Here is a 26022-nt window from a genome sequence, read left to right as displayed (position 1 = left end):
GGCGATTAAGGTAATTTCGTACATCAGTGGCGAAGGGAAAATTGTTAAAAAAAGGTACTTCGAGGCAAAAAAATGCGTTAGTTAACATATCGACGCCAATTTAACAAAAAACAAAAACTAAGACAAGCGTAAATAAGCCTAAAAGGGAAGCCGGTAGGAATCGGGTTGTAGGTAAACAATAATGATATGAATAATACAACGTGTCTGTGGTAAATATTTATAATTATTTAAAATAGCATTAGTCAAATAGTCATTACTCAGAGTATGTTCTTTTAGTTGTGACAAATTAAATAAAAATAAAAAAACAAGGTATGTATTTGTTTTTGTTCGCGGTTTCGAGTGATATAAGCTGGTGTTTTCTTGCAAAGAGACAGCGTTAGTAGCAAAAAAAAATTTAATGAGTTCTGTATTGTATAATAATAATTATTCCTTAGAAAAACTCTTAAAAATACAAATATTACGTCCACAAGACGACTGAGTATTAAATTTTTCTGTGAAAGTAACTTTCAAAGGAATCAAATATAAGAACCGAATAAAATTTTAAATTTATAGACCTAGAAAGAATCTCGACAAATGAACAATAGTTAATTGTTAATAACATTGGTTACATTTCTAACAATAGCTTAAAGATTTATTACAATAGGGTTTAGTTTCGGAGTAGTTTTTCGCGCCCCGTAGCGTTGTGCTTTGTGCTATAGTGTAAACCGGTGCCAACCGCTGACTGGCGCTACACACGCTAAAGCATACCTTTTATAAAATATGCGCGTTAATTAACTAAATGTCCATGCTTTGTTCAGTTTGCTGTATTTTTCACATAAAATTGAGTTTATTCTGATGGTGTTTGAAAGCTGAATTGCATAATCTTTTTTAATCTCGTGAAATAAGACAAGTGGGTTCCAATGCCGGGTCAAGGCGAATTGTAAATTGTTTTAGAATTTAGAATACGTGTCTTGTTATTTGTATTTAAAAAGGGGTTTTCTTTTGAAAACACTAATTTAAAAACTTACTACGCAGTGTTACATAAATAAGTTTAACATGAAATGCAGCGGTGGGTAAATCAAAAAACGATTCGGACTTGTTGACATGAAATCGAATGGGATTCTGGAAAAATACATAAAAAAAAATTGACAGCATCAATACCATTGAAATCCAAACTCCAGAAAAACCTTACCATACGATAAAAATACGTGAAACATTTGAATTTTTGATTCGATGATAATGTTGCATCCGGCGCAATTGCACACAGAGTGAGTTCACGACTTCGTAAACAACCTACAGTTGCATTGACAGCATTATTGTTTTTTCGTTTAGATGCATTGACGACTTCGTGTTCATGCGCGAGAGTGTCTACACAAGAAGAGGAATCTACGCAAATTCCAGACTCCAGATAGATACTGAACAGAAAACCCAATATCACGGCAAAAGTCATACGCCCGTATTCATAAACGTTATTTATCTAAGGACTGCTATCTATCTATTGCTGTGATAAAAAGTCTGTTTCTCAGCTTTATTTATCTGACAGTTTGCTGGTTGTTAAGTTTTGTTTATCTGACAGCCAACTAGATTGAAGTTGTATCTCAAAATTAGCCAATCACAACGCCCCTATGTCTACGCACTGCGAAGGCTACCAGCCATCAGCACTAAGAAACAAATTTGTTATCACAGAAATGCTCCGTCCTTAGATAAATAACGTTTATGAATAAGGGGGTTAGAAATCATGTTTTTAGTATAATAATACTCTGTATGCTGTATGGCAGTGCAAGCAGTGAGTAGCGCGGCAATATGTAAAATATTGAAATATGTTAGTGCCATGACAGAACAGGGAGTCAAGGTGACGTCCCGGCGTCAGAGCTCTCTGGGCACGTGACGGTAGGAAAGATCAAGACGTTTTATTTTAATGCGTTACCATCTTTAAATTTAGGTTTTAGTTATGGAAAAAAGTACTGCTATCATGCCTTATCCGACCTCATTATCATCATGCATTAAATGTCTGTAGAAATGGTCGCAAAGAAAACTATTATTCTATTTTCTAATGTAAGGAATAAAACCAACTAATTACAATATAAAAATTAATAATATTAAACATTTATTTTATACCAAAACACTTCTACGACATTTAGTAATTGATATTATGTCAACAAAATACTATTAAAAAAAGACCACCCCAAAACAGCAATGATAATAATAGACAAACAAATGGTTCTAAAACGAAGAAGAAAGAGATCGAAGTATTAACTAAATACCGTGAGGGACGGAGATAAAAAATTTATAGTGACACTATGGGTGGTCGAAGCCTTTTTTCCTTGCAATTTATGTTACAATCCGTTTCGAAATCGATGTCTGTAATTCGATAACAATCTGCCTTTGGCCAGAGCTTAATTATAATCGTTAAAATTTTGCTATAAAGTAAACATAATATCTGAATGAGCAATATGCACGTATTGCTTAATATTTAGAAAGGCCTGTTAAGTACGTATGTATTATTTTTTCCTAGTGTTTTGTGAAATCGAAATATTTTATTATTTAGTCTCCGTTAATATGGGAATAGTTTTGTTTCTTTTAATACATCTCGTTGGCAATAAGAAAGATAAAATGTACTGTGCTGGGTATCCCCCAACTTCGATTTATGATTTTATTATTGAGGAAATTAGCCAATACTTGATTACTTCCTAGCCGAATTTCGGCCACAGCGGCCAATCTCAACGGAGATCAGCCATTTACGCAGAAAAATAAATATAAATAAATAAATATTATAGTAGAAGTGTGTGTACAATACTCAGGTGCACTGTCTAGATCCGGTGAGACGGTAATACGACATGATCGGAGAGAGATCAGGCGCAGGACCAACGGCTCTACGTGCTTTCCAAGGCACGGGGGTATCACACCATCAGCTTCTTGACTCCGAGCTGCAACTGTATAATTTTTAAGATGGACAAAACCAGGCACAATTTTGTCCCGACTCGGGATTCGAACCCAGGACCTCAGCGTGATAGTCCTACTCGTACTGTTGACAATTATAATTACGCTTCCGATCCAGTCTATAATCATTGTATAGGGTTAAAATAAACAACCTTTATTAAATCGTCCAAAATTAACTAACTCATAATAATTATAAGACATACAGAGTAAACATGACATTGACATTGCGTGGCTAAGTAAACCACATACTAGTTACTTATCTTTTTGAAAATAACACTTTACAAGTAGTTTGAGTACTTCTAGTACGTACTAGATGTAAAATAAAAAAGGAATAAGTTTCAAACAAATTTATATCAATAAATAGTAATTTCAATTTTACGCGCCCTAATGCTAATTCTAATACTAAACTAAGAGAATTCGTCCCAGCGGTAACATCACACATTCAGTCACAATTACAATCAGACATGCCGTAATCGCACTAAATTGCAAAATAATAAAAAAATCAAATGAGTAAAACTCATATCTTTGGTAAAAATATTCGTTATTCATGGATGATTTGGCACAATTTTAGCAGTGAAGAAGTCTATAATATGTTTTAATTTATTGATGCAATGTCGAAATGATCTTGTATAATGTTATAATAGTGTAAAATCCGTATGCTGGTCGTAGGATATATTTTATATACCCGAATAGCGACCACCGTACACAAAGTTTTAAAACCCACCATAGTGGCCCACGAAAGTGTGTCGCGTTCCGGGATCAGCCTGTGTATATCCGGTTCCAACAAGCCGGCAAAATTGTGTCGACTGCCAAGGGGTAATCATCATCTCCCGTCAGTCGATATTCTATTGTACTCCACTTCACAAACCAGTAGTGGAGTCCCTTAGCCGTGCTGGTAGAAAAAAAACTAAAATAATATCTCATAAAAAGGAGTACTCCATGCTCTATACATTGAACTGAAATAAACTGATATCAAACTGTGATTGTTGATAGTAAAATACCTTGCCAGTAAAATACCTTGTACAGTTGCCAGTTGCCAGGTGCCTTTATTTAGTACCGATTTGTTTTTATGCCTAGTGTTATTGGTTGCATTGCGTTTCCTGACTGAACCAAATTATAATAAACATACACAATGCAATAACACTAAAGAATAAAGTTCAATTTATTGCAAGAAACCAACATTATTCGGCAAGGGAATGCCTAGTTTGAAAATTCCACTACGAACTTACTATCAGACGAAATCGTTTCATATGCACTATGACAAGCTTATATATATATATAACTTATGATTTGAAACGAATGTGAAAGTTTTAGGTTTTCTAAGAAAATTATGTGCGAATTGAAAAATAGTGTTCCTAATATTCCTTATAACTGTACGTTGCAATTTGTATTATTTTGGCAATCGATGCATGAACAAAAAAGGCTATTTTAATGATATTTAAGTAACTGTAGCAGACCCTTATAAGAAAGTATTTTAACATTAAGCTTATTCCCCAAAGTTTTTAGAATTGTAGTATATTTAGTTCAAACTTGTAAGATGTGACCAACAGTGTCCATTACACGAGTCGAATCTTTACTTGGATATCGCAGGTCATAAACACTATCCCCCTTATTCATAGATGTTTTTTATCTAACGACCGAGTAAGGCTGTGATAACAAGTCTGTTTCTCAGTGCTGACGGCATGGCAGTCTTCGCAGTGCGTAGACGTAGGGCCGTTGTGATTGGCTAATATTGAAATACAACAATAATAACCAATCACAACGGCCCTATGTCTATTTCTCAGTGCTGTTGGGCTTGTTATCACAGCTTTACTCCGTCCTTAGATAAAAAAACGTTTATGAATAAGGGGGTATGTTCCTAAATATGTATGTGCCTTTATTTTAGTACTAGCTTTTGCTCGCGACTTCGCCTGCGTAAAAGAGTTTTCAAGGATAGAAACAGACTCAGGGTCTCAAACTATCTTTATACCAAATTTTGTCGAAATCCGTTGGGTAGTTTTTGAGTTTATCGCGTTTAAATAGACTATCCCACACTAAAAGTTTTTATTTTAATTCGAACCAGTAGTTCCTTAGATTAATACGTTCAAACAAACAAACTTTTCAGCTTTATATCATACTATCGATAGATCTGTTAATTTTACTGATTAAAATAAATAACATATTTATTTACCAAGACGACAAATTAGTACAGCCGTAACTGCCGCATCGTCAAATTACTATAAATATATTACAAAGATGCCTATAGCTGAATACGTGTTTCTGAATAAAGGTTTCACGACATATACACCTTAAGTCGGAGGTCTAGCGAATAAAATGCTAGCTAAATAGTAGAAGTGGGACACCTTATATGTTAGATTTATGAACTTTCGCACGCCATAGGGGCGCGTTCACTTCGACATGGGTTTTTATCTGTTACGTGTAATAAAGATTAACAAATATGTGTCATCATAAAAGTTTGTATTGATTATTATGCTAGCTATATAGTCATTGTAAAAATGCTTTTAAAACTATTTATCGAAACTTTAGTTTTATTTAGCCTGTTTGTTTGTGTACATATTATGTATCAAATACAGTTTCCAAAAGTTGTTTTGTCTAAATTTATTTTAAACTTGAAGGAGATATAGAAATGAAATTATATACCTGGTATCATTTCTGGTAATCGTCAATATCCAATAATCGTGAGTTGGTATAGACAAAATGTTACTTACTTTTCTCAAAATTTTGCTCTCACGTAAATAATCAAAATAGTAATCAAACTATTTTTTAACCTAGAGCATGTTGTGGTTGCCTGTTACTGAAATTGCAATTAGTCCAGATGTTTTTTTTTTTATTACTTTTTTGTATGTAATATTGTTAATTATGTTGGTAATCCTTTATAAATAACACAAAAATAAATAATTTCCGTAATTTGACGCGATTACCGCCAATGGCAATTATGAACGTGCCCTAATCGGATCAAAAGGCTTATTATACGATATCCTGGTAGTGGCGCGGCAGTCGGCGACGCGACGCTTCGCTATAAGGTGCTGTACCTGGTAACTTTTACTAATATTGTTTATTACGATATTTTATCACCGCTTTTCTTTTGTTTTCGCTGTATACGCATACCTTTTTCGATAGTTTGAGTTTCGCGTGAACGCGTGCATGAGAATGATTTTTATAGTGACGAGTAAAGAAAATAGTTTCCTATGTAGCTGGCAATGCTTAATTAGTATCATTAATGTAATACTCCCGCGATTTGGAAATTGTTTTAGACTTAGGATTATGTGTTGAGTTTTGTGTATAATTTATGTTAAAAAGCACTAGAACTGGGGAAAATAATATTATTAAAAATTCTTTTGTTTCTTTTGCAATTATTTATCCGATATTTAATCTGGTCTATGATCTCGAAGCCGCAGTGAACCCTTCGCCACTCATAGAAAAAATCCACATTGTTTTTCCTTGAGACATAATGTCGGTATGCGTAAAAAAACAATAAAATACTTAGCACAGAGACGCCACCAGGAAATCTATTTGTAACTGCATTTTAACATAGAAATTGATTTTTAATGCGCCGAAAGTCAACACGCGTAACGGTCGGCGCTTTTCATCGGAACACAAAGCCGGCCGACAAAGGTGCCGGCACTGCAATCCGACGACCATTGTCGAAATTAACTTTACAGTTTACAAGTGATGAGTAATTAAACTTTATTGCTTGTAATTGGCATAAGCAATGTGCTAAGTTTGAGTTTATGACTAGTAATGTAAATACGAGCTTTTAATATACATAATTCAATGAAAGCTTAACTTTTTAAGTACGTGCCTGTAAATCAGTATACAAGATGGTATTCAATTCACTATTTTCACGAAATGTGTTTACTGAGTTAATGATACACAATAAATCTAAAATGCAAAATACTAAAACTAAAGAAAAACGACATGAATTCAATATCACAACATACTGAAAATCTCACTTTGTTGTTATAATCTTTTTTCTTTTTAAATGGTACAAAATTGTTCTAATATAATTTGCTGTCGTCGTATGTTTCGAAGTGAATTAAATTAAACCATGTATAATATTTGGATTGTCATTAATAAAATTAAATACACAAAAAATATAAAGTCCCGCACGCAAATTGAAGTCTTGTCAATTATGAAGAAGTTTCGCTCCCATTTCATTAAGAGTCGATATAAAAAGTATTTATCGCTGCACACAGGAATCGAACCAGTGGCTTCTATTTCCAAAGCCCATGCTTCGCCCACTGGGCTTTAAACTTTCAAAACTATTGTACATATTTTATATTAACATTATAATGCTAAAGAGTTTGTGCGTGCTAATCTCAACTCTCACTACTAAATCCATTTTTATTTGTTTTTTAACTAATAGGGAAATTACTCCTGAGTGCTACAGGCTACGTTTCATATCGGGAGGACTTATACCGGAAAATTTTTCACGCAGGCCGCAGGCTATGTTAGTGTACTATAAATCTTACACCTAAGGATGACTTACTAATTACTTTTATACCTAATGAGGTCTAAATATAATATATTAGACTATTAGGGATTAATATGACTATGAATTATGAGTAAGGAATAAACCTTAATGTTACTATTAAGCAAATGAATGTGCACGATCTGTTCAATATTTCTAATATGATAAAAATGTCTATTCAAACGTTGAACCCGTGACTTCGGAACTTACGAATGAAAAATAATCATGTGGGATTATATTTTTTAACAAGTTCTTAGGCACAGTCTTATTCTCCATGACAGTGCAAACTCACAACGCGGCTGTGTTACGTTAAATTAGTATAGAATCATTGAGGTCTATTCTATAGACGCGACCATAAACTATTTGTTCAAAATCTGAACTATAATGGCTACCAAAACGTCACTGTTATAACCTATTTATTTACTTGAACAACAAATAATTTTACTTATATGACTAATATTTTTTATCACTTAGACTCGCGTTTTTATATTATGAGCGTCACTCCATACACAACCACAATCATTCACATTGACACCATACTAAAATCAGTTTGGATGGATGACAGTTCAATTCAGTTGAACACAGTGAATGTTCCGAATGCCAAATCAAGTACGTAGTACATATATATATATATATATATATATATATATATATATATATATATATATATCGATGTATAGAATGATATTCTGAGTGCAAATTTTTATTGACTTAAACGCGACGCGGTGCGCTACGTGCTTATAACCATTATCAAAATAGTATAATTGCATACAGAAAAAGGCCTGATGGTTTGTATTAAAAGGAAATATCGCAACGTGCTCCTAGTTATTCTCATTACTTTAAAAGTAATTTTATAACATTTTTATATTTAAAAACGTCAATAAATCTAAAAAACATGAATCTAACTCCAATGGCAAGGCTCAATTGAGACCTCAAGAGACCCATTGGTGTTTCCAATGGTGTTTACCAAATTGCAAGTGAGGAATCACCTCACAATTATTTAATAAAGAATATGTAATTCTTAATTATTGTTACTGATAGTTTTAATTGAACCACTTGATATAATTTAAAAACCAGATAAAAATTGTTCGTAAAATAAAATACTACGCCAAGAAACTAAAAATTTCAGTTGTAAGGAGAAAATAGGTAATGTAATAATCCTTTACTAAGTCAAATATTTATTTGATAATAAAGAAATGCCTTAAATTACTTATAAAAAATGTATTGTAACAATTAAGAATTTTGTTTTGGAATACGCTCACATTTTTGCTCTGTTACCTAGAAATATGGCGGGGCAGGGGATAAAATATTTATTTAACTACTAATTTCAGGCGACGTAAAAAAGTAACAACGTGGCAACTTTCTAGTTTTCTTAACCACTTAAGTCTAACTTGCTCATTCATATTATAGAATATAGAGCATAGACTGTACATTTTAATTTTATCGCTCATCACTAAAATATTAACTCCCTAATTATTTCTCAAAATAAATTTACTAACGAAATAATAGGAGACAATTTTGTGACTACCCCTGTGGCGTAGTGGTACTGTATGCGCAGTACGACAGTGCTCTGAGGTCCTGGGTTCGAATCCCGGGTCGGGCAAAGTGATATTTCGGTTTTATCTGCTCAGTATTAGCCCAGAGATTGGAATTTGTGCCCGATATGGCGATAGGCTCCCCCGCTATCACATCATGGGACGGAACACACTTGGCTAAAAGTAGGTGTCCTGGTTGCGCTTCTGCATACGCCTTCTGGGATAAATGCTTGAAAATGTGTGTGTGTGTGTAATTTTATAAAAATCATTTTTAAAAATCTTTGCGTTACGTACAATTATTTTGAGAAATACTGAAATACTCGCCATCATTATATTAAATTTAATTCGACACTTATTAGCTCAACTTTTATATAATTATTGCATATAAAACGGGGACAATTTTTCTATTGAATCGCCTACAGAATTCATATATTCTATGAGACTGTCTAGCGAACAATTTGAGAGAGAGATAGGGATATTTTTTTGTGTTGTAGTTAGAATGGTTCCCACAATGATTACCTTCACCTGAGTTTGATAGCGATGGGGTAGACGTGTTAGAAATTATCGATAAATTTCATCAAGTTCACTTACTTATCAAAATAGGATGACTTGGTCGACGTTAACTAAAAAAATTACTTTATTGTCATTGATTGTAGTGATAGATACTAATGATATTTATTATAATGATATATTGTTATTGATATAGATTTAATTTTCTGGATTAAATAATACAATATTTTTAAACTGGAACATTTAAAAATCGTAAAAAAATATAATTTGGAAGAAATCTATTTTGTTGATTTAATCACGAATAATAATAAGAATTTAGCTATCATTGGCAGAATACTCAATGAAATAATTTATTTCCATTATCGATATACGATTTCACATCACTATTAAGAATGCACCTTGACAGCACTAAGGGAAATGGTTTTTTTTATCACGTCACAGTTTACAATATATCATCCCTTTATTTAATCGAGTCGTTACATATTCGCGCACACGGCTTTGTCCGTCAGTAGAAGGGGTGCAAAAACTGAATATGCTCTAAATATCTCAATAGTATGAGAATATTTTTTTAATAATGTTACTCGTAATTAAAGGATATGAAATATGATGTATACTTTTACCAATTGTCGTTCAATTTGTACTAATTATTTGATAACCTTCCTTTGATTTTCTAGGCAAATAAATAAAGGAAAAATGATATTTTTTTAAACAAATTGTAACTTAAATTGCATACAAGAGTTTGATAATTAGTAATATTATTAAAATTCATGTAGGAAGAGCATTAAAATTATGGACAGTACGATAATATTGGACTACGAGGTTCCTAGTTTATTTGTATATAATATATATTAATTTTTGAACTGGTGATTCCTGATTACTTTCAGACATATTATGTAAATTTTATTCATAAAAGTATAGATTTCTTCAATAATAATTTCTACCTTTGTAGGAAAGATTAAACAATATGAATATATTTTGTTACTAATAATTTTTACTTATCTTTCATTATATTTACATCCTTTTGACGAAACACAATTGTTTCTTAACTATCAAAAATACATATAATACTATAACTATTTAATAACATCGAATTTAATGTTTCATATAAAAACTAAACAGGCCGAAAGGGTAGCAAAAAACATCACAAAATTAGTGACATTAACAATAATTCCAAAAATACTATGTTCAGTACTAAAAATTAACAAGAAACCGATAAAAATAAATCACATAAAATTGCTATTACCCAGTCGAGGGGCGTGGTGGCGATGCATTTTGTTCCTTTTTAGACCCCGGGGGGGTCAGCCCATTATAATGCTAATGCAGGGCCGGCGCGAGATTACGATGCGGTAGTGTAATCAATACGGGTCTTATTTGACCGGCATTTGTTGCTTCTGACCCTATGACAGGTTGTACAGTGGTCACCTAGCGACAAGTGATAGTAATTCTGGTGCGCTATTGTTAGTTTAGCTACGTTTGACAAACAGCTGAGGCAGGTATTTATGTTGTATTTAAACAACCTGTAAATTTTTCGTGTTGTAGCCACAATCACAGGTTAAACCTGATGCAACTTTGCAGATGAATGTGTACACAATACACATGTGATATTAAGTGATTTTTAAGAATTTATTTCTTTCTTGACGATAATACTTCGACTATCTTACTGGTATTAATTATGTTTATTAGCAATACTGTTTATTTACCATGAAATTAGGGTAGATATCTGCTGAAAAAGCGGCTATAGCTTAATTGGCAGGGGAATGAACTGCCGAGATGGATGTCCACAGGTTCAAAACCCAAGGCCACGCACCTCTAACTTTTATAAAAAGTTATGCGTGTATTCTTTGTGAATTATCGCCGTATTTAACGGTAAAGGAACACATAGTGAGAAATCAGCTAAGATAAGTTCTCTATAAGAAGTTCAAAGGTATGTGAAGTCTGCCAACCCAAACTAGGCCAGGATCGTGGACTAAGGCCTAAACCCTCTCAGTACAAAGGACGCTAGTGCCCAGTAGTGGGACACTATACACATGGCAAGCTAAGCCACCTACTCCCTTACCTTTTCTACAAATCATTAATACATTTATGTCAAACTGCTACTCTTCGTGTGCATAAGCGCCATGCGGGAGTAATACATACTTAAGCACAGAGATATCCGCAAATTTTACGATTATTTCATGACAAGACTCCAACTGATTCCGTAGCTAAATCTATTTTAACTACACAACACTAAAAAGGGATTGCAACACTCCTTTAAAAATGACAAACATCCAGGTGAATTGGTTGATTGTTTTTATTGTGAGAACAAATGATTTATAAATCATAAAGACGTCTATAAAGCTCCCACTGGCCATTGTTCTTAGTTTTGGAAGCTTTCAGTGAGTTGTTCACGGGTTTTAAAAGTCATTGCCGGCAAACACGATTTTCGTCTAATCTTGTTTTAAACGAGATTCAAAAGAAATATCGCAAACAATATTGTTTAACGAAATTGTTGGTTAAGGAAACTGGAGTGTCTAATTTTAAAGTATTTTACTAGATTTACTAGATCTTGAAAATGTATAAAGGATAAGTATAGCAGGAAAAATCGTTTCTCTTTAATTTATGGTTATTTTTGCTATTGTTTTAAACCCCAGAGAAGGTGGCTTAAATATTTTATAATTAGCCGAACCAACTTTGGCAATCTTAAATGACCATAGTTCACGATACGATAATTTCTAAAATATGAATATAAACGTGTATTCATATCGAAAATCAAAAGCATCCCGCTTTATTCTATGTACTTAAACTTTACTAGACAGGTTGGTTGTACCTACTGTCTAATTATAGTACTAAATGCAATAAACAATTGTAACGAAATGTTATATTCCCACAAATGAACAGAATAGATGCAACTGTTCAAATATTCGAAGTTTAGTATACAAAAGCATGTCAATAAGGCAAAATTCGGTGAAGCTTTGCAATTTAAAACCTCCAACGCCGACCCTAATCACGTGCGCAGTTCGTTTACAATTCTCAAAATCTTATAGCCGTAGAGCAAGCAGTGCAACGTGCATTTGGCGCCTCGGATGCGTAGCTTTTTTCTAAAACAATTATTGAACTTAAATTCCTCAAACAATACCATCAAACGATTTTATACTTAATTTCTTAGAGCTTAGAGTATCTTCCGTATGGCTCGTTTTAAAATTTTGGAGAAATCTAAGTTAATCATTTCACGGTGCAAGTTCATTCGATTATGGAACTTGAACGATAGTAGCAAGGGCCACATTTGAATAGCAAATTTCAATGTCCTTGAAGAAGGATAATAATAATACATTTTTTGTGTACAAAGATGTCCGTGTGCGATGCACCAAGTTGCATCGGTGTGCGTTTAGTCTAGCAGCTGTGCCTATTATTTGTGTATTTGTGTGCGTGCATTGTACCACGACACAGCGAAATTGATACTTTTAAATAAATGCAAAATATTCAAAGACATTATGGTGTTCGGGATTGCGTGACAGTTTGTTATATCCCAAAAAGTAATGTCTACGGCGAGTGAATCGGGGCTAAATGTGTTTGTATTCTGTGTAAATAATTATGCGGGCGATAATAACGATACGGCGATGTTGCGATTAGCTGGATTCTCGGGCATTACTTTGCCGACTCTTATGCATAAATTGGGTATCATTTTGAGCGATTATGAGGTAATTGTAGGATATTTAATCATGTCTGTATGGTACGAGTGAATGCCGTGAAACGATTTCATTTTTTATGTTATTTTTTTATATCATCCTTTAAGGGTATAAACGTAATTACCAAGTGACATGCTATAAAATAAATCACAAACAATTTTTTATTTTATTTATATTCACTTTGGAATTAATGAGGTTCCTATTTTAAATTGTCAAAAATATATGAGCCAACAGTCAAGACTATTAAATCTCTTCATACCGCCATGGAGAAACTTTTTTTGCATTGGCTATGCCATTCCCAAGAACATGTGGACCGCTACGTTGCTAGATCAAACACACCATCCTGCCGTCATTGTACTTCCATTATCAATACTTTCCAAAAAAAATATTGTATAGCATCTATCTCTTTCCCAACCTACCCCACTTCCACGTTGGGGTGACAAGGATGCATGTATAGGAGCATCTTCAGTCGTAATTGCTTCCAAAATGAATAGATGTTAAACAATAGAGTTAGAAGAATGACAAAACGGTTTGCGAAGTCTTTTCTTTGGGTGCAGTCGCCAATTTGTTTATTTTAATTTATTTTACTAAGAATAATAAAGTTAGAATTTTTATCTTTGGTTTATTTTGGAGAATATGAAAATCGTTTATTAAGCTTAAGTAAGTTTACGTGTGGTAATTTCATTCTGTAAAGCTTAAATCTGTAGCCAAAATTTTAAATTTATTCGCCGGAGAAGAATATTTATTTTACGTTACTTGAATTTTAAGATTTAGTATTATGAATTCAACAGTATTTTATATCGATATGCGTATATCAAACCTTTAATCCATAATTGTTCTATCAATTCATAATTACGTCAACAGATATGAAGCTGATTAGTAGCTGAATAATAATAATAATCCTTCATAGATAAATTGTAAATAATATCAACACCGATACCTGCAAACGAAAGTTACCTTGGTAGCCTCAATTAATCTGCATTGAAATCTTTCAACAAGCCGAATCCCTTCGTATCTGGTTCCCACACTTCGTCAGGGGTGCAGGGGATATGCATTGTGTACACAATTTCGCAGTGATCAATTGTGACCGACAGGTGTCGGTACCTATTCGTTACAGCATGCGATAGGATTTTTGTGTCGGTGTTTCCTACGTTCCATTATTTCAATAGTAGCTGATGCGATAGTATACTATATTTGTATTAGAGTCTAAGTATAACCAGCGATTGGGTCTTTAAAGAATTTTTGGTGCTTTAAATACCTACAATGAATAAATGATATCTCTGATGCTAAGACTGAAAGGCCGTGCTAATTGGTCACTGTATTGACCCACTTGCTAAATTAGCGTCATTTCTATAGATCACGAAGTAAAAATGCAATTTTTTTTTTTTCATTACTTTGAATGACAATGTAAGCGATACGACCGCTCATATACAGTAGGAACACCATCGAATACCTTGAAATACAAAATATTGTTTGGTATTCCAATGCGCTCGCCATCCTATGACAAGATTTTAAGCCTTATTATGTCCTTATAAATCAGTAGAACTTATATATTAGTAATTACACTGGCTACAATGTCCTTCAAACCAGAACACAACAGTGACTACACACTACAGCTTGGCGGCAGAAATAGACATTACGGTACCTACCCAGGCGAACTCTCACATGAGAGACCTACCACCAGTATCATATTATTTATACTTTTAATAATACATTTATGTGTCATTTCAATGTTTTATCATAATTAACCGTAAACTTCAGACATGAACAATACTATAATTACTTAAAGGACAAACATGCGAAATGCATAATTTAAAGACGGGAGTAACAGATAGTGTGCCGTGTTTAAGCGCCGTTACTTCGCTTTGACTATGCTCATGACGAGTGGTTGTTGGTCTGTCCTTACGTTTTATTACGGGCTTGAAAGTTGCCATTCTACCCCAACCTTATAAAACACATAATAATCTTTCACACATTTTATTCGATTTATATTTTGGGTCGGTTTTGTTGGTTCAGGTGAATATAGGTACATTTACTGTAAGCTTGTATTTGATTTGAAATAAATAATCATATCGAGTCGGTATGCATCATTTCTTACAGCAGTTGCAGGTTATTTGGAAAAGTTATATAAATAATTAAATAATTTGCCAGTATCCAACATGTGGGTATTTTAATATAGATATATGTTTCAGAGAAAAAAGTAAAATGAGGTGCTCCCGGCTTAATTTGCAACAGAGATCGAAGCAGCTGACAAAACAGGAAAAAACAATAACAGTCGATAAACCAAGAAGGTATTGCCAAAAGCGAATGGTGAATCCCGAACATGAGGAAGATCCTAGATGGACGGATGTGTTCGAAAGGTAGTTTAAAGTCTATTATTAGTTGTATAGAGTTCAATTTATCATTTGCTTACAAAACTAATTTTGTTACACGTGAAAAGATTAAGCAGATATTAGATAATTTTCTTAAGTTTCCTTTTTTTATACCTATGTGTAGTGTATGCGAATAAATTTTGTTATTGACTATTACTAATGAATAAGTTGTTTTTATTTAATTGAAATGAAATGAAATGAAATGAAATAAAATGAAATGAAATGAAATGAAATGAAATAATTTATTTGAATCTGTAAAATGTTATACATTATTTAGATTCCGTCAAAATTAACTCTACCACCAGTTCGGAAAGCAGTTTTCACCAGAGAAGAACGGGCAAGAAACTCTGGTGTTGCTCTTTTCAATCAGTGTAGGGTAAAGACTACAGTACATGATAAAGTAAGAAGAAAAAAAACAAAAAAAGTTTAGAGCAGTTCATTTATAGGCTCGTGAAATAAGGAATAATTAATTCATAACACATACATCATAAATAAAAACTGTTACAACGAGTTATCGTTCCCGTATTTTCAATATCGAGTATACAACGTATATTATACAATATAATATTCATTTCTCAGGTTCCATTGCAACGACGATGTCCGATTAAGTGGCGTCCTTGATAACAAACATCCAAACCAAGACAGCGAAGATTTATACCTCACCGTCCAGACTTTAAAGTTTCAAGGTGATGTGGAACTGATAAGGAGGCCCAGAACCAGTTTCAAGTATAAAACGTTGACTGATAACGACAAGCACAGAATGTTTGTCAAACAGGTCGTACATGAAGATGAAGATGCTGATAGATCTTCACAACTTACTTGCTATTACTTCGACGACTACGTGAAATATCTATTCAATAATGACCGATCAAGGCCTACATCTGGAAAATCAACTTTATTTTTACGAGAATTGAGCAACAAGTTCGAAGAAAATAAGGCAATACAAGTAGAAAGTTCAAATGAAACCAATAAAAAATTAAGAAACGCTGAAACAAAAACTAAAACTTTTATAAAGAAAATAGCAAAGGAAAGTAACGTTGACAATAAAAATATTGTTGACATGAAAGATGCTAAAATAATGTACCGGAAGGCTGGAAAAAGGAAAAGTCTTACTATCTCAAGAGCACAAAGTCCTGAGACCGTACAAGTGATTAGAGTAGATGTCGTATGCAACTATCATGGTGGTTCCGTACTTTCCGATTACGAAGAGAGTAAAAGAAGCTCCGATACTCATTTTGATAAATCAGCTGGTAAAATTGATTCAATAAATATTAAAAATTCATCTTTTGCTAATAAATATTTGTTAACCAATACAATAAAGAGCCTTGATGAGAATTTGTCCGGAGGAGCGAAGGTAACACTGCTATGCAAAACTTTCAAATTGTCTGACAGATCTAAGCTAGATAAATCTAAAAGAGACAGAAAGGTTATTACAGCATCCGAGGATTCAAAAGAAGTGATTAAAAATAACACCAAGAAAGTTAAATGTAAAAAATAAAACGACTTAAATGATAAAAATTGTCTTTAATTTGATTGGATATAAAAATGGCGAAGCGTAGAATTTTTTTTTTTGTAATTCTATATTTTGTGTCTGCGAAACGACAATTCGGACTGACGTCACATACCTGCGAGAAAACTATAGCGTCATTCTGGCGCCACCCTTGTTTTGCTAAGTGGTTCCCAATCTGGGGTATATTAATTTCGTTACTAATTCAATTTGCGATAAATTAATAATGTTAATATTTTTTATTACTCTCGTTATTTTTTAATACGGGAAGAAAACCCCGTTATACCCTTTATTAAGTACATTGCGTGCACGGAAGAGTGTTTGTTTTGGCATTATTGAAGATTATTAATAAAGAAGGAATGTAATAAAGTAAATTTTGTATACAATATGTGTTATAATTAATATATTATATTCGAGGGTCAGATTTCGACCATTGGGCGACCATTAGTACATAGTGTCTTGAAATTATTTTTTATAATAAAAAAACAAAATATGCGAAGAACTGCAACGGACTACTGTAAGGGATCAAAATATAACATTTAAAGCGTGAAAAATTCTGTTCCATAATGTACATTTATCGTTTCTCTAAGACTAACATAATTACGAATAAAATAATTGATTAGCAAGTTTGAGAACAATGGACGTTGCGTAAAAAATGTTGGAACATAAATTTTCCACACAACCTGTGATTTAGTGAGACGGTGCGTATGATCAATTTCGTTTAGAAAATAAAACGTTTAATCTATAAAAGTTAACTGAAGACAAAAAAAAAACGAAACAAGACGTAATCAATATCTTTAAAAAAAACGACTAATGACAAAAAGATAATAAAATAGTAATTGGAGCATGGCTTTATTCTGCTCAGTGTAGTAACTATTTATAATAGATCCAATATAAAAAAGAATTGATTAGGTAGAAGCTTACTTTTTATCTTACTTCTTATTATTATTGTAATCTGAGAAAATGTTTGTATGTTTGTTGGAAGTAAACTCAAACAATGGCATAATGCATCGCTGTAGTGATTTACACCCCTTTGCGGCAAAAGCATTTTATGCCGGCGAAGCCGCGAACAAAACCTAGTCTTTTAAATCGTATCACTCATTACCTACCACTCTTTTTGTGATGTTTTTTAAATTTATATCTCGAGTTAAAGGTCGGGTCCATCTTTATTGAAGGCAGTTTCAGTAGAAGACTTCATTTGGCTGATAATGATGATGATCGACAAAAACTACTTGATATATTTGTCCTTTATTAATTTAAAATCTCGCTTATTGAACATTAATCGAACCAATTCAATTCAATTTATTTAAAGGAATCTTCAGACTATTTCTACAAAGCAAATTCAGATAGAAACATAAGATGGTTTAACTACTTTTCTTGAATATCTATTTAAACATTTTATCCTAAAACAGTAAATTGCGTTTGTAATTTTTTTACTGTCATAAATTTCGTCACTAATTCCTGGTTCTAAGAAATCTGGCAGATATTATTTTTCACTCGATTCAAAATATAAAGCCATCTTTGTGTTTCGTATCAGTTACCAAGCGGGACTAAGTTAGTAAAATTTGTAACTTAATTAATGCTTCAAGTTTGCGTGCAGCGGTCATTGTTACTTCGTAGCACGACACCGCCTTGCGATTCGCGAATATTCTATGCTATTTATTATGACAAAATAAGCATAATTAGTTATGAACGAAATCGATAGGTTAGTTTTTATAAATTGTCCTTAAAGTGCAGTTTAAACAAAATTTTATCAGTAAGTATTAACTTTTTTTATTACTTTTGTCATACAATAAAATACACTGATCGCGTAAACTAAATTTGTCTATCAAAAAGTCTCTGTCGTTAACCGACTTCCTCAATCTAATCGAATTCACATTATAAATGTGAAAGTTTGTGAAATGTTTGGATGTTTATTAAAAGTAAACGCAAAAATAACTGAACGGATTTAGAAGAAATTTGCCCTACGGATAGACAATGTCCTGGACTAACACATAGGTTTTTATACCGGTAATTTGCTCTCTTGGGAAATTATTGGATTTTAATCAGTTTCTTAAATCGATGGCGCTGGCTCACATAGATACCGCTATAGAGCCACTAGTCTTTTAGGGTATTTGTAGCGTTAAAGGCTTATTACGCGAGCGAAGCCGCGAGCAAAGCAGGAGTAGCTGTATTAATACTAATATTCCTCTCGAATAGGGTTTACAATAATTGGCTCGCCTCCTATCACACTAAATTCAGTTGAGGAAAGTCGAAACGCACATGGCGAAAAGTAGGTGCCCCTGTCTACTTCTGTCCTATTGTGTGATAGCATTTAATACAAGTTTTAAATAGAAACATGCCACGAATATGTTTTCAATCTAACATATACTTAAGTTTCCTATATTAAAAGTTAAATAATTACCTAATATTTTAGTAAGGTGATCGAAAATTGTAAACAAAATTCTATTATCGTACTTAGTGTTTCTTGTTACTCTAGTTGACTTACTTTATTGGCATCGTGATTTATGGTTATTATTAGTGTAAACTATGATTTATATTGCGTAATATTAATTTAAGATATTGTTACTTAATGAATACAGTTGGCCTTAGTTAAATTAACGTATTGGTGCTGCGTCCAGACAACGTAACCACCGAGCCAAGCCGAACACGAACATCACCGCGAGTCAGTTACGCTCAGTGTGAACGAGGATTGGTGTAGCGTGTCAGAACACGAACTTGATAGATTTTAAATGTAGGTCACACTAAAATATGTGATGTCTATAAATTATAATTTAAATAACCGTTGTTGCGTTAATCACATCTGTTTCTATTTTACAAGACATACAAAAAGTCGTGATTTCTTTATAAACAAGACACAATATTAGGTATAATTTTGGATTGAAATAGTCTTGTAAATTAAAAAGAGTCATGTAAGTCCATAGGTTAATTACGATAAAATATGTTATTTCCACATAGGTGTTTAGAATATAGTGTTTCATTTTTTCGTGTGCTTATTTTGTTACGGAATACCCGTTACCGCTGTCCATACTGAGCGTATCGGTTACGCGGTGATGTTTGGGGTTTGGCTTGAGATGCTACGATCTGTTGACGCAGCATTATATGTGTGATGAGTGCAGTGGAGTCCTACGTGCTACTTTGTAATTAAATTTCTATATGGTGTTGCTACTGTTTATAGCATATCGCTTACAGTCTTGCAAACGGCATACTCAGAGCACCATTCAACTGCAAAAAATTGAGATTTGAGTATGGATTTAAAAAGATAAGATTGAGCTAGTGGCTCTGTTTGTGTTTAAGTTATATTTATAAATGATTTTTCAATCACTTGGTACTAGTCTATTCTGTAGAATAATAGGTAACAATATATTTTTTACTAATGAAAATATGAGAGCAACGCGACATTAAAAAGGGAAAAAAATATTGAGTATTACAATTTGTTAGTATAATACTGGAATTAGTGTTTTAAGAGTTTTATAATTTTATTATTAATTACTAAGAACTTCCAGATCGTAATTTGACAAAAAAAATCCGATGAATAAATATTTGACAAATCTATGACCATATTTTGACATTACTACCAAATTTCTTTAGGACTGAGAAACTTTTTATTCTCGTTTAATATTACGTCTTGTTCCCTCTTTAATTTTTAAAAGGTCATGGCGCCTACTATTTTTAGAGAAGGCGTTTTTGCACTTCGTTATAATGGAAATTACATTACGTCTAAAGCGGTCTCTAGCAATGAATATTTTTCTCAGTAACATTATCAATTAACACAATCTGTTTTGTGTTAGAATTACTATGTCTAGAATTATTGCATCGTGTTAAAGTTTAAACAGATTATATTGGGTTAATTTTTAAACCGTAGGCTGTGTTTTTAACTTTTGAAACGTCCGTTTATAACATGTAACTATTTCCTTTTTTTTATTAATATTATAATATACTTAGCCTGACAATGTAGTTGTGTTTATAATATTTACTAGGAAAAGATATTTATTTGATGGCGTATTTTATCAATAGCGCCATCTAGGGATAAACTTATTATAATACCCTTTTCATTGCATTGTGATTTAAAATAAATAGTGATGTTATTCCACTAAATAAGTTACCCTAATAAATAACAAAATCTACAAAATTGTATACATTAAAATAGTGTTTTTTACGATGGCAAATTCACGATGCGACCTGAATTTTTTGTTGACCAACTAACTGATAGTTGAAAATTAGATATTAATACCAAAGTTGGTTTAGTTTTTTCTTCGAAATAAGAATTACGTTATTTTAGTTTGTCAGTGTTAATTTAATATTAAATAAAATCCAGTTCAGAAGCCGTTGACCGCAAGGTACGTAGAAACTAAAACAGCATTATGTTAAGATCACTAGCAGAAACAGCAATGATTAACGATCGGAACTGAAACGTTTCTGAATATTAATTTGTAGTGGAGGTCACCGTAGGCAAGTGTGACACGCCACGACGAAAGGATTGGTACGCCATGGGCCCCTCTGCCACCCCGTTGGGGTGAAATGTGTGTGCCGAATTTATAGGTGTGAGAGATGGAACTTCAGGGTAGCTAAAGGGTGAGGTGGACTTCGGACCCCCCTCACTTAGGGGGCTGTAAACCCCCCAATTTGCCCTAGTCCGGCACCCCCGCCCGAGGCTCCCGTTCCTGTCCAAGCGATAAGAGGGAAGAGGGGTGAGCGTCAAATGGACGTTTTACGCATAATTTAGAGAAGTAAATGGATTCGAACAGTCCCCATATAACTTAGGTACCGAAGTATATCGACGCTGTTAATGTGTTCATTTATGAAATAATAATATCGATTGATGCTAAAATTATTACGGCACGGGACGTACCGTGGTGACCTGCGGTGGTTTTTATCCTTATGTTATAGTCTTGAAAATTTCACGAGTTAGTCGTGTTTAGCGATTGAACAGCGTAAAAATGATGTCTTGTCTTGGCAACATTTGCGTATTGTATTTTACAATTTGGAATAATAGGCACAATTTAATATAACTAGGCTTTCCTTCATATTAACTTAAAAAGTAGTGATAATAGGCTTGTAAAGAAATTTCAACACAATAAATACAGCCATGTATAATTTTAAATCACATATTGGTAAAAGTTCTTTCTGTATATCTTAAAAATAAAAATTATTGGCTAGTTTTTTTTTCATTACCTATTAATAAAAAATGAACCTTATCGTTCATACATTAAACTTTGTTTTTGCTAAGCTTGTAAGATCTTATAAGTTATGTATTTTTTATTCGAGACTTCATAATCAGGGCTTTGTCCAATGTCCATTTTACTCAAGTGTAAATTAGAAAGTAGTTTCAGCGAAAAGGTTATAAAGGTACATTTTGTATAATGTTTCATGATATCACAAAGTACAAACGTAATGCTATTTTTCTATGGTAAATATGTAAGGGTTCTACGATATGTTGTTATGACTGCTGACGTAGGTTCGATACCCATAGAGTTCAGTGCAAAAATTCTCTTAACTGTATACAGAATACGGAAAATAAATTGTTGACCTTGTGGTAAGTAGTCACCAATCACTAATGAACAGTGCTAAAGAAATCTCAATATTGTCGGTTTCAAGAAAATGATTGGGAATTCGTATCTTTGTAGAAAACTCGCGAAGTAAAAATTATCATGTCCTTGCTTTGCAATTGTATTTAGTTTGGCGGTACCTCAATATTTAATTTAGCGTCAATTTCTTTTATGATAATTTAGATGAATAGAGAATTAAACAATGTTAATGTGATATAAATCTATTGATTTATATTATTATATGATGTAATAAGTAATTAAAGGATCTGCTTGTTCATATTGAATATTAGATAGGTATCAACATACATACATAACATCACGCATTTTATCCCCGAAGGGGTATGCAGAGGCGCAACTAGGGCACCCACTTTTCGCCAAGTATGTTCCGTCCCATGATGTGATAGGGGGCGAGCCTATCGCCATATCGGGTACAAATTCCAGACTCCGGGCTGATACTGAGCAGAAAAACCCAAATATCACTTTGCCCGACCCGGGATTCGAACCCAGGACCTCAGAGCGCTATTGTACCGGACGTGCAATACAACTACGCCACCGAGGCAGTCAAGGTATCAACAATTATGTGTATTTGCAATAGCAATTGTTTCTAAAACACGGGAAATCTACGCAATTTGTTAAAAAGTTACCTACCGCAGGTTGAGTCAGATTCCAATTTTAAAACGATTCTTGTGTACATACTGACAACTTACTTTTATTTAATTTTTTTATATTTTTTTGTTTTTTCTTTTGCTGATAAACTATTTCAAGGTTTCACAAATAAGGCGATTAAGGAGCTAGTGAAGTGGCCTTGTATTTAAATATCGATTATATTGTCATGGACATGGGTTTATTGTGTGACGTCATCCTCGACCCAAAGGTTTAGATAATTATTAAGTCTCAGTCAATAGTGGACTGTTAAATATACTAGATAATTTATCAGTGTATGAAAGTCACATCTGCTGATGATTAAGTAAATTAGAATGTTGGGAACGTTGGAAAATTATACGGTTTCTATTCGGTAACCCGTAACCTTAGTCCAAAGTATAAATACTTGTATTTTATAATCTTGAGTCTTTAGCAATATAGCACACATTATGTTTAAATCAACCTCAAATTTTGCTACAGAAAACTAGACTGTATATTGACTGTAGCAGAGACTAACTACTCTGCAATGAGATTTAAAGAGAAAAATGTAATGACTGAGTCACTTGTACTGACCACGAATTTTTAATATTGTCCTCATAACAGCTCGGATGAATCGTTCTTAATTAACAATAAGCAAATACAATAAAAGAAATATTACAATTTATTTTCATAAAAAAAACTAATAAGAATAATACGTAGGTAACTTTTTACACAACTACTTTTCATTTCGTATTGAATGTATGTGTTGATATTCAAACATATAGTATAACAGCTTTGAATCCTAGTCTTCAGAGACATAATATGGCATGACATTATGCGCATATAAAATAATAAGTAAGGGTAAATGGTTAGTTGCAAAGTTCAACAACTTACATGTGTGAGTGTTGTTGATTAAACAGTCTAGATGGCGCTAAACAATAAAAATAACAAGTACATTATTTGCTTTGCACATTGCTTTAACATTTTGCAGGAAAAAAATAAGGACTGATTTTGACTTTGATGCTATTGAAACTTGGAAGAATAAAATTGTAATTTTAATGTAATTCCTATGAGGAATATATTAAAATTCCACGCTCCGCCCTAAGTAAGAATAAAAGGTGACTAAGCATTGGAAATTGGTCCTTAGTAATATACCGCTAAGGAACTCCGGTTATCTATTTCTGTAGTATGTGGTAAGAAGCTTGATGAACTCCAAGTAGTGATAAACTACCATTTCGATTCATCACAAACAATTATCCACGGCGACAAATCCGAATTTAACAGCCAGCGATTAATATTTCTGATTCGCCTTTAATCTTGTTTACCCTCATAACGCAATATTTACATCAGATTTTGTCTCAAAGCTGTAGTTATGACGAAGACACCGTCAATCCCCAAAAGAATATCCATCACCACGTCAGTGAACGTGTCACATCAAGAGGTTACCGACCTATTGAATTTTTAATCAACATGAAACCCTTTTCAATTACCCATTGAACGGGGCTGCTTCGCTGTCCGATGTGGACTGACAATCCTTTTTGTGCTGCTTAATTATTAACGCAAATTTCTTAATTTAGATGTGAGTAAAAATCGCGGCTGCGACATTTTAAACCGATAGGTACTTACGCTTTTACATGTCACCTCAATCCAAAGAATTAAATAATAACGTGAGTTTGTTTTCGTTAAGTGTTTCTTTTGGCATGATTATTCGTATGTTTCCTTTATTTGTAGAGGCTTTAAAAAGTAATAATTTTTCTTGCTTTTTACGAATCCGCATTGTCTTTTCGTTGGCCTTGGCATTCGAATTAATACCCCGGGCTGGCTTAGTGGCTAAGGTTGAGAACCGTGGGTTTTAGGGTCGATTTCTGTTTTAGGATATTTATTTCGCCAAACACGAGTATATTGCATTCGAATTTGTGCCTTCAATCTTTGCAAAAAAGTCGCCACCTTTTATTAGATCTTGCAATGGAAATAACGTCAATGTAACTTGAGCACCCTAATTGTTCTGCCTGTACTCGAAGATAAAGGCGTGAGCTTATAGGATATTACATCATAAAATAGTGCTACGAAGAGATTTATAAATAAACCATGTCCGGGAAAAACTTTTATATTTAGCCAATTGACTTATTCGCCATAAGGGATACGTCCTTACTCCTTGGGTAACGGTGTGGCGCCATAACAGCTTGTCCCGGAACATCAATTTAGAACTCTTGGTTTGCATTACCGAACATTTTTTTGATAAAATTAAAAGAAAATTATGCTTTTTAAAGATCTATATAATTCTGTTCTTCGTTATTTATGGTGGCGAAATTGGGACTTTCATGGTTTGTAGACAATATGAACCCTTCATGATCGATGCCAACCATGGTACCCTTCAAGATTCTCAAGGGGCAAGGAGTGATTTCATATTCATTTCAAGGTTAGTATTGTACTTGGTACACTCCAAATGGGACATAATATTTTCCGATTAGAAAAAATCTTCTATCTTGTTGGCAGTCTATACTGTTAGAAAATTACTTATAAGTTTTTAGTATCTGATATACAAACATTCCACAAAAAGATCATCTAGATTTCTATAAACAATACTATGAGGACGTACAATGCGCCCGAACGCATAGTGTCGGGAATTTATACTTTTCTTTGGCCTTGTTCACATTTATCTTACAGGTAACTGATGTATTTCAATAATAACTAATCATACACCATATTCTTACGCCTACGCAATGTGAACGCTGTGATGAAAAAAGTACTGCGTAACAGACTTTTTATAGTATTGCTCTGTACTTAGCTAATTAAGGTTTGTGAATGCATGCACTATTCTCCCAGCGATGCAAAATAAAAGAGTAAATTAGAAAAGAATGTACGGCGTGTGG

General features: G+C 33.2%; 1 protein-coding gene across 2 annotated transcripts; it reads left to right on the top strand.

Moving 5' to 3' along the window:
• The first annotated feature begins 5920 nt into the window (after positions 1-5920).
• LOC115453905 lies at positions 5921-17249 on the top strand. 2 transcript variants are annotated; one of them, XM_030182632.1, is made up of 3 exons: positions 5921-5954; positions 15293-15460; positions 16052-17249. In XM_030182632.1, exons 2-3 carry the CDS (start codon positions 15306-15308, stop codon positions 16968-16970), a joined length of 1074 nt encoding a protein of 357 aa, XP_030038492.1. In that variant the 5' UTR covers positions 5921-5954; positions 15293-15305; the 3' UTR covers positions 16971-17249. The 2 variants fall into 2 exon arrangements, with proteins under 2 accessions (XP_030038492.1, XP_030038491.1); XM_030182631.1 differs by having other exon boundaries at positions 5930-5942.
• Positions 17250-26022: the final 8773 nt, after the last annotated feature.

The sequence above is a fragment of the Manduca sexta genome, chromosome 27 (genome assembly GCF_014839805.1).
Source record: "Manduca sexta isolate Smith_Timp_Sample1 chromosome 27, JHU_Msex_v1.0, whole genome shotgun sequence".
Classification (NCBI taxonomy): domain Eukaryota; kingdom Metazoa; phylum Arthropoda; class Insecta; order Lepidoptera; family Sphingidae; genus Manduca; species Manduca sexta.
Note: the sequence above shows the minus strand (reverse complement) of the source record. Positions and strands in the feature narration are given on the sequence as shown.